The following is a 14,039-nucleotide window of genomic DNA, read 5'->3' on the forward strand; positions in this document are numbered from 1 at the left end:
TATGAAATAAAAAGAAAAAAATAAAAGAAATAAAAAGTGCATGCTAACTTATGACCACTAATCATATGTGAAAGTGTGAAAGCTTACCAATGTGACGGGTTTTCCTTGCCTGACAATACCTAAGAGGACTCTTTACGTTACTAGTTTAAATAGAGTAGCTCCTGTCCAAAATATAAAAAACTCAAAACAAAAAATCCCAGCTTGTTGCAAAGGCACTACATCGGCCAAGAGACTAGGGTTCAATGCCAAGTCTTTCGAGTTCAGCAAGGAAAACCACAATAGTGTTTCTGGAGCATTTTGTGACTACATGGGTGGCTGCCTTAAAGGGATTATAAAAGCTGGTTTGAATTATAGATTTATAAAGCCCAAACAAATAAAATGCACACTACTGGATTTCTAAACATCACTGAACAAGGAGACAGAGAAATTCCCTTGGGTTTTTTCTTCACTCTCATTATGAAAACTCTGTGACATTCTTCCCTCTAAAAACAACCAAGATGATCTTGGTGGGGTGAAGCAGGGCAAGCTGTAGAGCTTTCCTGAACACCCCAAGCTTTTCTTTCTGATAATTATTTCTCACAAGTCTTGAGGGAGGGAGAACCCCTTGGAGAAGCCAGAAGCAGATGTTCTTAACCCAAATCACACTGCTGGACTTTACCCTGGCTCAGGGTACAGAACAAAGAACAATGCTTCCCTCAGCAAGCCTGTTGAATGTCAGATGCCCGAACAATTACAGGGTGTTAACCTAAGGGAATTAGAGATGGGGTCCAGTGAACTCAGAGAACTCTCAGACATGAAACAGACCAAGAGCTCCTCGGAACTTTTGGCACATTGAGCGTGAAGCAGCATGTCTCGGTCTCTGACTGCACAACAGCACTGGGAAGAAGACCTTGTGGATAGAAAGCCCACAGAACTCATTTTTAGTTAGAATGCTTGAGTACTGGGATAGCATTTTACTCTGCTCTTCACCCAACAGTCAAGGTTGGGTATTTTTTTTTCTCCTTAAACATAGTTGTAGAAAGAAAGGAAGTGAACATAAAGATGTTAAAATAAACTATGTTTATTTATCTTATGACAGTAAAGTTTGGATGAGAAGCAAGCCCCAGGTGTTATGTGTTCAAGTCTTGCTCAGTAGGCTGTGGTGTTGTCTAGTGCTGGGGGATCCTTTAAAAGCTGGGCCCTATGGGGAAGAACATAGGCCTTGTGTGTGTGAGGGGTATCAAATGGGTATCGGACCCACAACCTCTCTTCTCTCTGCCTTCACTTTCCCCAACAACAAAGTGTCCTCTGAGATTCTGATTTACCACAAGCCCCTAAACAACAGGGTCAAGAAACCACCACTGAGTGAATCCACTTAATCTGTAAGTAGAAATAGATCATTGTTTCTTGATCTCAAGTATCCTTCCAAAGTGATGCTATATGGGGTTTACAGACAAGCTACAAGCAAAAGAAACCTGTGAAGCTTAGTATCAGCTGTTAATTATCAAAGAGAGTACGCTAATAAAAATGAGACACAAGAAAGCTTTGTGCTGCTAATACATTCAAATAGTCATCTTCATTAACTGCAGACAATAACATTTTTAAAGGCATTCTCGGGATTATGCTTAAAACACTTGCCTCTTTCCTATTTAAAAATACTTACTACTAGAGAGTGGAGAAATGGCTCAGTGTTTAAGAGCGCTAACTGTTCTCCCAGAGGACCTGGGTTTGATTTCCGGCACCCACATGGTAGCTCACAACCATCTGTAACTACAGTCCCAGCCAATCCGTCATTGTCCTCTAGCCACCTAGGGCTACAGGCAAAATACCCATATACATAAAAATAAGTAAGACCTTAAAAAATATTTAACACTTTAAGAGCAACTATCCAAAAAGAAGATATTGCTGGACAACAACAAAAATATTTTCATCAGTAATTGGAGGTGTTTCCTCTTTATGCATAATGATAGTAAAAAAAACATTAAGATCTTCCTAATCATCCATTGATAATACTTGGTAATTCAGTTTCCCTCCCTCCCTTTTTTCCCTCTCTCCTTTCTTTCTTTATGAGAAATGGTTTCCTAGGATATAGCCCAGGTTGACTTCAAACTCACTGTGTAGTTCAAGCTGTCTCTGAACTCCCAGCTATCCTTCTGAGCGCTAGGGTTATAAGCATGCATCCCCAGGATCAGTGTGTAATTCTGCTTCATTGTGATGTAAGAAGAAATTGTTTGTCTAATTTCATTCAGGGAACCATTTGAGTCAAGCCATAATGTAGTACGTGTTATTAGTTCATTTTGGAAGAGTTAAAATTAAACACTTAAGTTTCAGGTAAAGTGCCTTAAAATTAGCATAGAATAGTCACAGGATAACACGTAAAAACATTCCAATAAAATAATCAATTGCATCAGATTTCTTGATGAAAATTTAAATAATATATTTTATTATATTTATTTTAAAATTTTAAACCTTCATTTTTATTTACATGTATGTGTCTGTATGTGGTATGTTTACATGAATGCAGGTGACCCTGAAAGACAGAAGAAAGCATCAGATCCCCAAGAGGTAGGGTTACAAGTGGTTGTGAGCCATCTGATGTGGGTGCTAGGACCCAACTAAGGTTCTCTGTAAGTGTAGCAAGCACTCTTAACCCTTGAACCATGTCCCTCGCCTACAAAACACACATTTTTATTCATCACCCAACAGTATACATAACCAGATATATACAGATAATTATTTTGCATTCTCTCCAAAGCTCTGTTCAGACTGAATGGAAAATGAAGTTTCTATTTACAGAGAGCCATGGAAAAGCTGAATTGCTATTATAACCTCAAACATAGCATCACATTATCCTATAGTTCTTCTGTTACCAGTACACAGTTCTTACCTGCTACATATGACAGGTGGAGGCAGGATCTGAGGGGACAGGTCAGGGGCACTTTGGGTGTAAGTTAAGGCCCTGTGAGATCCAGGGCCTCGCTTGGCAGTTATTTCATGGGATTCTGGAAACTGTGCTGAAGTGATGTTGCCAATGGGACTACTGGCAGGTGACCCTTGAGGAGGCGAGGATGAGGGTGAGGGTACAGGTGAAATTTCAACAAGGCTACCTGAAATAGAATTAGAGTAATGCTGACATTCAACAATGCAGGCAAGTGTTTCCTTCCTGTCACCTCCACCCTATGTACATACAATGAGTAGCCACCAACTTCATGCTCAGCCCCAGATCTGGCCTCATCTTCAAGCCAGCATCTGGAGACAGGACATGTACCCAGGGTGACTCCATGGCATTAAAGTATGACCAGTAATTCATCTTGAGAAATTAGTGGCCCATCCACTGAAGCTATAGTTGCCTGAAGTAAGCCCAGGGCAGGAGAATAATATTTTCTTCTCCCATTTTTGTTTTGCTCTTGTCACCCTAACTTGGAAATAACACTTAACAATTTTCTCATGTGTCTGAAAAATTTCCAGCTGGAACACAACTCACTACTTTAAAAAAAAACTTACTTATAAAAAACTTTTATTTATGTGCATGTTTGTTTGCCACATGAGTTTGTTTACTACATTGTGCAAGAGTCTATGAAGGCCAGAAGATGGCACTAGATCCCCTGGAACTGAAGTTTTTTAGGTGATTGTGAGTCACCATATGGGCGCTGTGATTCAAACTAACCAGGTTCTCTGTAAGAACAGCCAGTGCTTTTAATCACTGGGCCATTTCTATAGTCTCATTATTGCTTTAAAGTTTCGTCTACAGCACACAGCAGCAGGCATGGGACGCTTAAAATATACAAGTGAAAATGATAATTTGGGGGAGGCAATTAGACTTCCTTACTGTTCTTACACTCAGTGAAATGTACATTTCTATGTGAAAATGCACTCTGAGAAAAGCGCGTTTGAAGAGGATATTAAAACACATAATACATCCCACACAAATACACAGTACACCTAAAACTTGAACTTCAAAATTGAGTATTTGTACCAACCTCCCCGTGTTTAGTTATGCTACAGTGTGAGGTCTGTCTAGAGCACTGGCTCTATTTCTAGAATGCTCAATCTGTAAGACAAGGCTAATGCCCTTTTGAAGTTGCCTCCTCCCAAATACAGAGAAGGCGCAGCACAAGTAAAATTGGGGGGGGGGGGGAGAAGAATGACTTTCAAGTCATTCACAGATCTCTGCTCATCCCCTCTCAGGGGAAACTGCTCGCCCTGGGTATCACATCCATAGCTAGTGTGTGTAGGCAACTGGCAGCTGGTTCAAGGTGCTCTTGTGTCCAAAATTTAGTTAATCAAGTTTGACTTTTCCCTGTGAAAGTTTTCTGCTCCTGGAAGTAGACTATCATAGCTTGTAGAAGGGTCTTCCTGGCTTCCTTTTGAGGTGTTTGTTAGGTTTCTGAGATGAGAGGAATTTTCATCTTCAGCATGGTGGACAGCCTCCCTACCAAGCCCCTGTAGTCTATTTCTGTGTTGCTCCCTAATCAGCAGAACAATCCTTCACATTGTACTTAACAAACAAAACTACCTTGATCCAGAGAGAGTAACTAAACATGTTGCCAGGGTTAGGAAGAGCTAGTAAGAGTGAGAACATGGTGACAAGGTAGGAGCTGGTCTGATTGGGCTTTTTAAAAATTAATTAATTTATTTATTTTATATCCTGATCACAGTTTCCCCTCTCTCCTCTCCTCCCATTCCTTCCCCAGCTCCCCTTTGTCTCACCTCCCATCCACTCCTCCTCTGTTTCTGTTCAGGAAAGGTCAAGTCTACCATGGATACCCCCAAAACACAGCATACCAAATTGCAGGAGAACTAAGCACATTCCATATATTAAAGTTGGGAAAGGCAACTAGGTATGAGGAATAGGGTCCCAAAGGTCAGCAAAAAAATTGGTTCTATCACAGGTCTCTGAGCCAGGACTCTGGGCTTTAAAGATACCTGACAAGTGCTTCACAGCTGTGCTTTATAACATGAGCCTAAATGTCAGCATTGCTGAAGGCACTGGCTTCAACATTTTGATGGTACATTATGAGATTTGGGGATACTTTTCTACTATTTTTGTTTCTTTTACCTTTTGGGGTATACATGTTCATGTCTGTACGTGACTATATGAAGGTTTGGGGCAAATATGCACTGCACTGTCTTCACCAATGCTTCTCATCTTGATTTTGGGGACAGAGTTTCTCAGTAAACCTGGAGCTCACTGATACTTCTAGGATGTCTCTTCCTCCACAGTGCTGGGATGTCAGGATTGCTCAGTCTATCTTGAGTCAAGCACTTTACCAAACCCACCCCCTTTAAAGTCTTTTTTTTTAATTTTTATTTTTAAACAGACCATTAGTTCAAAACCCTCTGGGAAACTTTTCCATTTCTATCTAGACACAAATGTATTTTTCAAGGGCAATTTATGAAAAGACTGATTTTGTTTCAGTAGCTGGAAGTTGTTAGCTGTAGGGACATGGGGGTTCATTGTTAAATACACATTTTAAAATCCACACAGCCATTAGGGTTCTGGGAACTCAGCGATTAACTAAATTTAAAATAACAAGCAGACTTTGAGGCTCCTGGGATGAACTGTTAAAAGAATGCATAGCAGAGAAGTCGAGACTTAGGGGCAGGGTGGTGGAGAAGGGGACTCCAGATGGAGAGATGAGTGATCAAACACAGGCAGAGTGATCCTTAATGCTTGAGTCAGGAGGATTTCAGATTCCTGAGTTTTGTGGATTTGGGAATACTAACACCAGCTTCAAAAGTTGAGCATGTCTAATGCAAATCTGGCAACCCAAGATGTTCCAATTTAGATTTCCGAATCAGGATTTCTCAGTCTATAATTAGTAAATACCATTTCACTTTAGAAAGAAGGAAATAAAGTGAGAGGGGATTTCCCCAGGAAAATTAGAAATAACCTTCTTTGCAAGGTAGAAATAAAGAAGGGAAAGGAAGAGAAGGGAAGGGAAGGGAAGGGAAGGGAAGGGAAGGGAAGGGAAGGGAAGGGAAGGGAAGGAAGGAAGGAAGGAAGGAAGGAAGGAAGGAAGGAAGGAAGGAAGGAAGGAAGGAATTCTAAGATTCTTTAAGGGCCTTCAATCTAAAGCTTAGAGGGAAGATGTCTAATTTATTGTTTATGCACACACACACAAACTGAATGAGTTAAACATGTATATGTTTAATATATTTATCTTCATTTTGTTATTGAGTAATTTTAAGAGACTCCAGGAATAAGACACAGATAATGAAACACAAATCCTTCAACAATTTAAATTATCTTAATATGAAACACTTAAAATATTGATAGGCAGCAAATAAATAATACGACTTTTGAGGAGTCTAAAGTTCTGACTTATTGAGTAACCTAACCTTTGTCTCCTTGTACGCTTGTTCCTAAAAGCCTGGGAAAACGTGTTTCATGGCACAGAGGCAACCAGAGCGAGGAATACTGCCCAGGAATTCTTTAAGAAAACCCATTTGCTTTTCAGTGTAAAATCCCCCAATTTGACTTTAATTGAGCACGAAAGAAACTAGGCTGAAGAGATGGTTCAGCAGCTAATAGCACTCATTGTTCCTTTTGGGAACCTAAGTTAAGTTTCTAGCATCTATATCAGGACACTCCCAAGCAGCAGTATCTGCCATTCTGGAGGATCTGACATTCTTTTCTGGCCTCCTTGGGGACGTGCATACAGGTGTACATATCACACAAACACATATACACACATGTACATAAATAGAAACTAAATATATCTTTAAAAGGAAGAAACCATCTTTTCTGACAAATACATGCCTCTGTACCAATATTTTAGTAAGAACAATACAAAAAAAAACCCCACCTCACTATCACATAAAGGTCTTTAAGTTTAGCTTATAGATGTAAGGCATCCGGATTCACCACAAAAGAAAGTCCAGACTTACAAGACCCTAGCCCAGGATTACTAAACAAGCAGCAATTATGAATTAGAGGAATTTGGAAGCTGAATGATATAACACTAGTTCCCCATTTTTAGGGACTCATACTAGAACGTCAAGATTTAACATTCAAATCAGGGGCTCTAGAGATACTCAGGGGATAAGAGTGTGGCTGTTCTTCCATATTACACAGGTTGGTTCCTAGAACATGGTGTGGAACAATTATCTGTATTCTGTCAATTATATTTTAAATAAATGCTGATTGGTCAGTAGCCAGGTAGGAAGTAGAGACAGGTCAATGAGAACAGGAGAATTCTGGGAAGGAGGAAGCCCATTCCTCTGCAGTCCTGACCAGCCACAGAAGAAGCAAGATGTGACTACCTCGCTGGAAGAGGTACTGAGCCATGTGGCTAACATAGAAAGGATAAAGGGCTAATATTCTTTATAGGAGTTAATACGAAGCCTGAGCTAATAGGCCAATCAGTTTATAGTTAATGTAGACCTCTATGTGTTTTTTTTATGTCTTAACAACTGTGAGAACCGGGCAGGACTGAAACTCTGGCAACTCACATGACAGCTCACAATGGTCTGTAACTCTAGTTCAAGGGTGTCTGATGATCTTTACTGACCTTTGCTGACACTGCACACATATGGTGCACATACATACATACAAACACTCATATAAGTTAAAAATTCAAATTATACTTAACTCTCCCATTGTTATGCTTTCATCAGAGAACTCCTGTGTGATCTGATCCATTTTTTTCTTTTGAGTTGTTGGTAAAGATTACTTATTTTTCAATTATTTCAAAGGAATGCTGTCTGAGGGAGCTGGGGACATACTTCTCATTTGATTTGTGAAGTTCAGATTTTATCAGTCTGAAGAACATATCCTCCCTTTACTCTGGACTCAGATAATTCACCCTCAGTATGGTGACCCATCGGCACCTCAAGGTTCAGGGATCTTACATTCCTCCTCACACCTCCTGGAATCCCACGTCCTTAAACTCTTCCATACAAAAGACCTTCCCCAGCCTCTTCACTCATGGTTCATTGAAAAGTAGCTCAGAAAGGAAACACTTGCATCAAACACAGTTGGGTACTTTCTTAGCTGGGGCAGTCAAAGTCCATGACATCAATGCAAGAAAAATAGGATTTCAAAATTGAGGTGGAGGCTTATGGAACACACATGATACTGCTCCTTGGTAGAAAGAGACCATTGAGGGCAGAAAGGGGGAGATGGTAGAAAGCGAGAGAGAAGAAACTACATTGGGCAATGGTGGTACATGCCTTTAATCCCAGCACTTGCGGGGCAGAGGCACCTGGATCTCTGAGTTTAGTGCCACCTTGGTCTACATAGTCAGTTCCCCAACAGGTAGGGCTATACATTGAAAATCTGTCTCAAAACAAAACAAAAAAATATCAAAACAAAACGTTGAGATAGAAGAATGGCATGAGCAATCAGAAATAAATGTATGAAAATGCTATGAGCAAGCCTGCTGCTTGGTGCTAATTTTAAATCAATGAAAACAAACAAAACCAGAAGAACCTAACTGACCAGAGAGAATGGGAATCTAGGCTCATCTGATTCTTAATACATTTCTATATATTGGCAGAATAGTTAGTGATTGATTTGCATTTGGATATTTATGAATGGATATATACGGATGTTACAAAGTCTTTATTCCGTGGTGACAACAACCTAAGTGCACCTCAAAACAAAGTTCCTTCCAAATAATCACGACGGGAAGACATCAAGTCCTTGCCGATGGCAATGACAGATTGCCACACTCAGGACTGATTTTTACCATTGCTCCTTGGGGCACACTGAGTGGATGCTTTTCTTGAGTTTTGTTAGACAGTAAGTAAGGCACAGGGGGTAAGATGCAGGGGCGTGAAACTGTGACCTCATACATTCTATTATTTCCGTGTGTGACAGAGTCACAAAATTTAGATTAAAAGTAATTTGATTTTAAATGACATGTACGTGAGTCTGTCTGTGTGCATGACATGCATGTAGCATGTGTGTGCACAGGTGCATCCAGAGGTCAAAAGATGGCATTGGATTCTTTGAAGCTGGAATTACAGGTGACTGGTAGCCACTTTCTATGGCCTCTGGGAACATAATTCCTACCAGCTTTGGGGAGCTTTTTCTTTTCAGGTCTTCAGGTTTGGCAATGAATATGCTGAGCCATGTTGCAGGACCAGTTTTTAACTTCTTTAATCTAACCAGTTAGGCTATTTAATAATTGTAATTTTGGTCACTTAACTGAGGGACCACATGCTTTCATTACCTTGTAACCAACCACATTACCCTAATTCCAAACCATATTTATTTATTGTTCTTGATTCTTTATTTTTTTTACTCTGAAAATATGAAGATAAAAGGAAGGGCCAAAGATGAATTCTAGGCCTTGGACAAGTTATTTCACTTTTCTATCTCTTGATTTCCTCTTTTGAGCTCTTTTGTTCATCACTAGCAACAGCACTAAAAGGCCACAGAAAAAAATAAACATTTATTTTTTTGTGTTTTTGATGTGGGTGTAATATTTATGCCTGTGGTATATATATATATATATATATATATATATATGTGTGTGTGTGTGTGTGTGTGTGTGTGTGTGTGTGTGTGTGTGTGTGTGTATGTGGTGTGTATGTAGTATGTGTGTGGTATGTGTATGTATATTTGTGGTGTGTGGGGGGAGATGTGTGTGCATGGATAGTGTATTTGCATATATGTGTGTTGATTTCCTTGTTCCTCATGCATGTGCATGGGAGGCCAAGAGAGGGTGTCTATTTGTGTTTATCTCATGGCATCTCAGCCAACCAACAGTCTCCATCATCTTGCAGTGTCTGGTGCTAGTCAACTTCAAGTCTATTTCTTAGCTCACTAATGATGTTCTCTTTACAAAGCTTAACAAACTTCTCTATAACTCAAAAGACCATAATATATGTAGGAGAGTCAAACTATCTTTAAAGGTTTCTTTCAAACAAACATATTGGTTTAAAATAAATGTTTCTTTCAATACAAATAAACTTGAACTCTGTGGGAATGTATCTTTCTACACTGAACAGTAGGGATTTTAGGCAGATTGAGTGATGGTTTCAAGAAGAGATACCAAGTGGGAAGTGGATAAATGGAAGCAGATGAGCAACCAGAAGTCTTTCCCTAAGTCCTATCCATGTCTTAATGCCATGTTTGCCTTTCAAGGCATCTCTTGGAATATCAGAGGAATGTGGGCAACTTTCAAATGGTTCACATATTCAATTTCATCATTTTAAGGATGTTTTGTCTGCCTCTGCCTGTTATATGCCAATTCATAATAAACCGACCTTGCATCCTTAAGAACAGATAGAAACGATGAGAAGAAAGGGGGAGGGAGGGAAAGAATGAACGAGAGGGAGGGAAGCAAGCAGGATAGAAAGAAGGAGGGGGAAGAAAGAAAAGGAAAACAAAAGAATAAGGGAGGAGGAGGGAAGTCGGGAAAGAGGGGGGGAAGGGAGAGAAGGAAGGATTTCAAGGTCAAGGCAGAGATGCAGATTGGAGGAATTAGGTTCCCAGAAGAAGGCCAGAGTAGGTGAGCCACAATCCTGACAGCCTTTCCCCGTCAAAGCTCAATCTACTGCCTGTTGGCACAGAGAAGGCTACAAATCTGAGCAGAGGACCCAGCTACCACAGAGGCTGCCAGCAGAGCTTTTAGTAATGTCATGGGGGCAATCACATGGATCTTGGAGCTCACAGCTGCCATGGCAGCCAGACTTGCATGTCCAATAACACAGTGCGAGAAGGGGTTCTTCTTGAGCCAAAACTCAAATTCTTAAGCCGCTGAAGACAGGAGGTTCAGTAATTGAAGCAGAAAGTAACTGAAAACCCCAAGAAGAATTTCTACAATGCCATGAAACAAACATTCACTGTCTGTACTTCTCAAGAGGAAGAGGTCAGAGGAGTAGCCAAGGCCCTCTCGTGGATTCTGGAAGGGAAACTCAGAGACAAAAGTAATAAAGTGGTGTGCACAAGCTGCAAGTGTGTGTGTGTATGTGTGTGTGTGTGTGTGTGTGTGTGTGTGTGTGTGCACGCACACACGTGCTGTGTCTAGGGAGGCCAGAAGTGGGTTGGGGATCCCCTGGAGGTTAGAGTTACAGGTGGTTTCCTGACATGAGTACAGGGAAGCAAACTCCCATCCTTTGCCAGAGCAGAGAGTCCTCTTAACCACTCTCCAGTTTCCAAGGCCTTGAACACCTGATCCTCCTGCATCAGTCTTCTGAATGCTGGAATCATAATTGTATCTCACCAAACCCAATTTACAGATCCCAGCATGAACGTGGACTTAGATTAAGTGAGGTGAATCTCCCAATTCCTTCCACTTTCCCAACTAAAATCTTATTATTCATTTTAATGTCATAGTTCATTACCACACTGTACACATAGAAAACGGGACTGTACACCCAGAGTGTGCATTGCTTACCTGGCCTGTTTTGTTTTTTCGCTTTTACATGGTTAGCTGCAGAGATGGCATAGGATGAAGTGAAGGATCTGCTCTTGGTGAGAGTCATCGACACTGGGGCATTCCAAGAGTCGGGATTCAGAGCACTACAATGACAAGAATTAAAGACCACAGAGAGATTAGACATCCATTGCCGAGCACATCTTGCCACAACCCAACCACCACCTCTGCAACAGACACACCAATCTGAGTATTTGTTCCCAGATTTCTGCCAGAATCACTTCACTTGCAAGTGATAGAATAAGCTAAGTCCAGCCTCCATTGCAGTTGTGTATCTATTCGTCTCTCATCAAACACAGAGAGCAAAGATGGCATTCCCAATCTATCCATTTCATAAAAACACCACACACGCTCCTACATGTGTAGTCATGTTCTTACAGATTTTTCCAAAGCTATCTAGAAGATTCATTGAGATACAACTTTCCTTTTAGGAGCAGAGAGAGACATAATGTGTATTTAGGTACTCTTTGTTATACAATAATATTGGTGACTATACACTCCATAACTAGCATTTGATCAAGCCATTAAATAACAATGTCTTGCTTCAGTATTTCCTTATCACATTGAGCAAAAGAAGCAGACCTATAGAGTGTCATTTATCTGTCGGGCAATTCAGCACTGACTCAGAAAACAAACAAACAAACTAACAAACAAATAAAAACCTGTTAGCAGCAGCTTATAGCAGTGTTCTAAGATTTCTTTCTACTGGTGATACCTTGGAAAGAATGTACTAACCTAGTCACACCACATTGAAACACACTCATGATGGACATGGTACTAACATGCTGACCATATTATGAGGGGAGAGGCTACAGGTTCTCTTTACCTAGGCAAAGTGTTTATCAACAGAGACTTGGTTCATCAAATTGCTTCCTGTAAACAAATCTGGAATCAATCAATCCACAGAGGATTAGGCACAGAGAAGGTAACAGAAGCCATGTAATTAGTGGCATAGGATTCCTGGAGGTCTTCCACACCAAAATTTCTCTTTACATACTGCCTCAAACCTTACATGTGGAAACAGAAGCATTATCCACCCTAATTTGGGACAGAACAGAATTCAGGAAGTTGTGCAGACAACCTTGGATGGCTCCCAGTGAAAAGTGCTTGGTCTGTGTTTTGCCAACACCTGTGTGTTCTTTTATGCAGCAGTAAATTTGGTGAAGGTTGAAAATCTAAAATTTGCAGATTGAACGGGATGTATCTGATCTGTCTGGGTAGCATACTGTATAAATAGTTCTAAGGCTGATAGAATTAAGAATCAAGGATGTATTGAGCTTTTCATGTTAGATGCATAGTTGATGAGGGATAATTTAGAGATGGCCCTGAAGAACAAGGATTCTGCCTCTCCCAGCAGGCATCAAATGTCCAGAACTCTTTAGTGAAGGATGGTACTTCATGAGCCCCTTCGTCACGAGACTTTCCTTCAATGGTTATATTTTAAAAGCCTCCCTTTGTGCTTACTTTTCAATAACAACTCTACCACATATATGACAAAAGAGACACTTGAAGGGAAAAATGAACTCCTACAATTGTCAAGAACATTTGAAGACTACAAAATGCTTGTCTCAAGGCATCATTAAAAATTTCATTTTTAGCCTTTCACAAATGTCTGGAATTTTGTGAATGAGATGGGAAAAAACTTTGTGTATTAGTTAATGATTTCTTTGTGGTATTAGTCTCTGTTCACCCATTCTGCTTGCCTTAGTAACTGCTGAAATTAACTAGGAAAGGGTTATGTAATGTATATTATCTATCTTTTCATTTCTTAGACTATTAGTGGTAAATTATTACTCATCTAGTCAGACTTTTTGAAGAACTCAACATCATTTAACATCTTAAAAAGATAACTTATTGAGACTCAGTCAAAAACTGCTTACCTGTGATATTTTTTTTACATCCAATATACATTTAAATGGGGGCTTTCAGAGATGGCTCAGTGGTTAAAAGCTCTGGCTGCTCTAGGAGTGGACCTTGGTTCGATTTCCAGCATCAACATGGCAGCTCATAACAATACCCAGGTTTAGTTCCAGAGGATCAAATACCCTCTTCTGACTTCCCAAGGTACTATACCATATGTAGCACATATATACATGCATGCAGGCAAAATCACAAAAAATTAAAAAAGACTTCAAAAGAAGTGTTTTTAAAAAATAATTAAAATGTGTTTATTTTGAAAAGTTTATAAAATAAAATGCAATGGAGTCAAAATTAATAACATCCTACTTACATCTATCCCACTTTAACCTGCTATATATTAATTTATCATGTTATACAATGAATAAAAACATCATAAATTAATATATGCTATTTAAAAGCATTATAGTTCAGAGTCATGTCTGCATATAATTTGGTATGAGCCTCATGGTACTGGTCAGCTTTCAATGACCAGTGCTGGCTTGCTCCTGCTTAGAACTAATGAACAGGTAAGAACTGAAATTCAGGGCCAGTCCAGGACAACAAGTAGAGAGATGCCAGGCAGTTATTCAAGAAAGACAAAGAAGCAGTAAATATGTCTAGAGCAGGGTCAAGGAAAAGAAGTACCTAAAGGAAAAACTAGGGAGACATTCAATCAGCCGGTCTGTTTAACAAAGCCATCACAGCGTGAAATCTGTACAGTGTTCCCAGTGATACACTGATCCTCTCAGCTGTGGTCTGATGATGGGCATG

The 14,039-nt window shown here is 40.0% G+C and overlaps 1 protein-coding gene across 1 annotated transcript in view; it reads right to left on the reverse strand.

The window, feature by feature from the left end:
• The window catches only part of Pde3a (phosphodiesterase 3A), a 289,440-nt gene that overhangs the window by 42,281 nt on the left and 233,120 nt on the right, over positions 1-14,039 (reverse strand). The window contains exons 5-6 of the mRNA XM_048432523.3: positions 11,331-11,455; positions 2,867-3,086 (exon numbers count right to left, since the gene is read on the reverse strand). Coding sequence (XP_048288480.1) covers positions 2,867-3,086; positions 11,331-11,455 — 345 coding nt within the window. The remainder of the gene's footprint in view (positions 1-2,866; positions 3,087-11,330; positions 11,456-14,039) is intronic.

Source organism: Myodes glareolus, chromosome 3 (genome assembly GCF_982192425.1).
Source record: "Myodes glareolus chromosome 3, mMyoGla1.1, whole genome shotgun sequence".
Lineage (NCBI taxonomy): Eukaryota > Metazoa > Chordata > Mammalia > Rodentia > Cricetidae > Myodes > Myodes glareolus.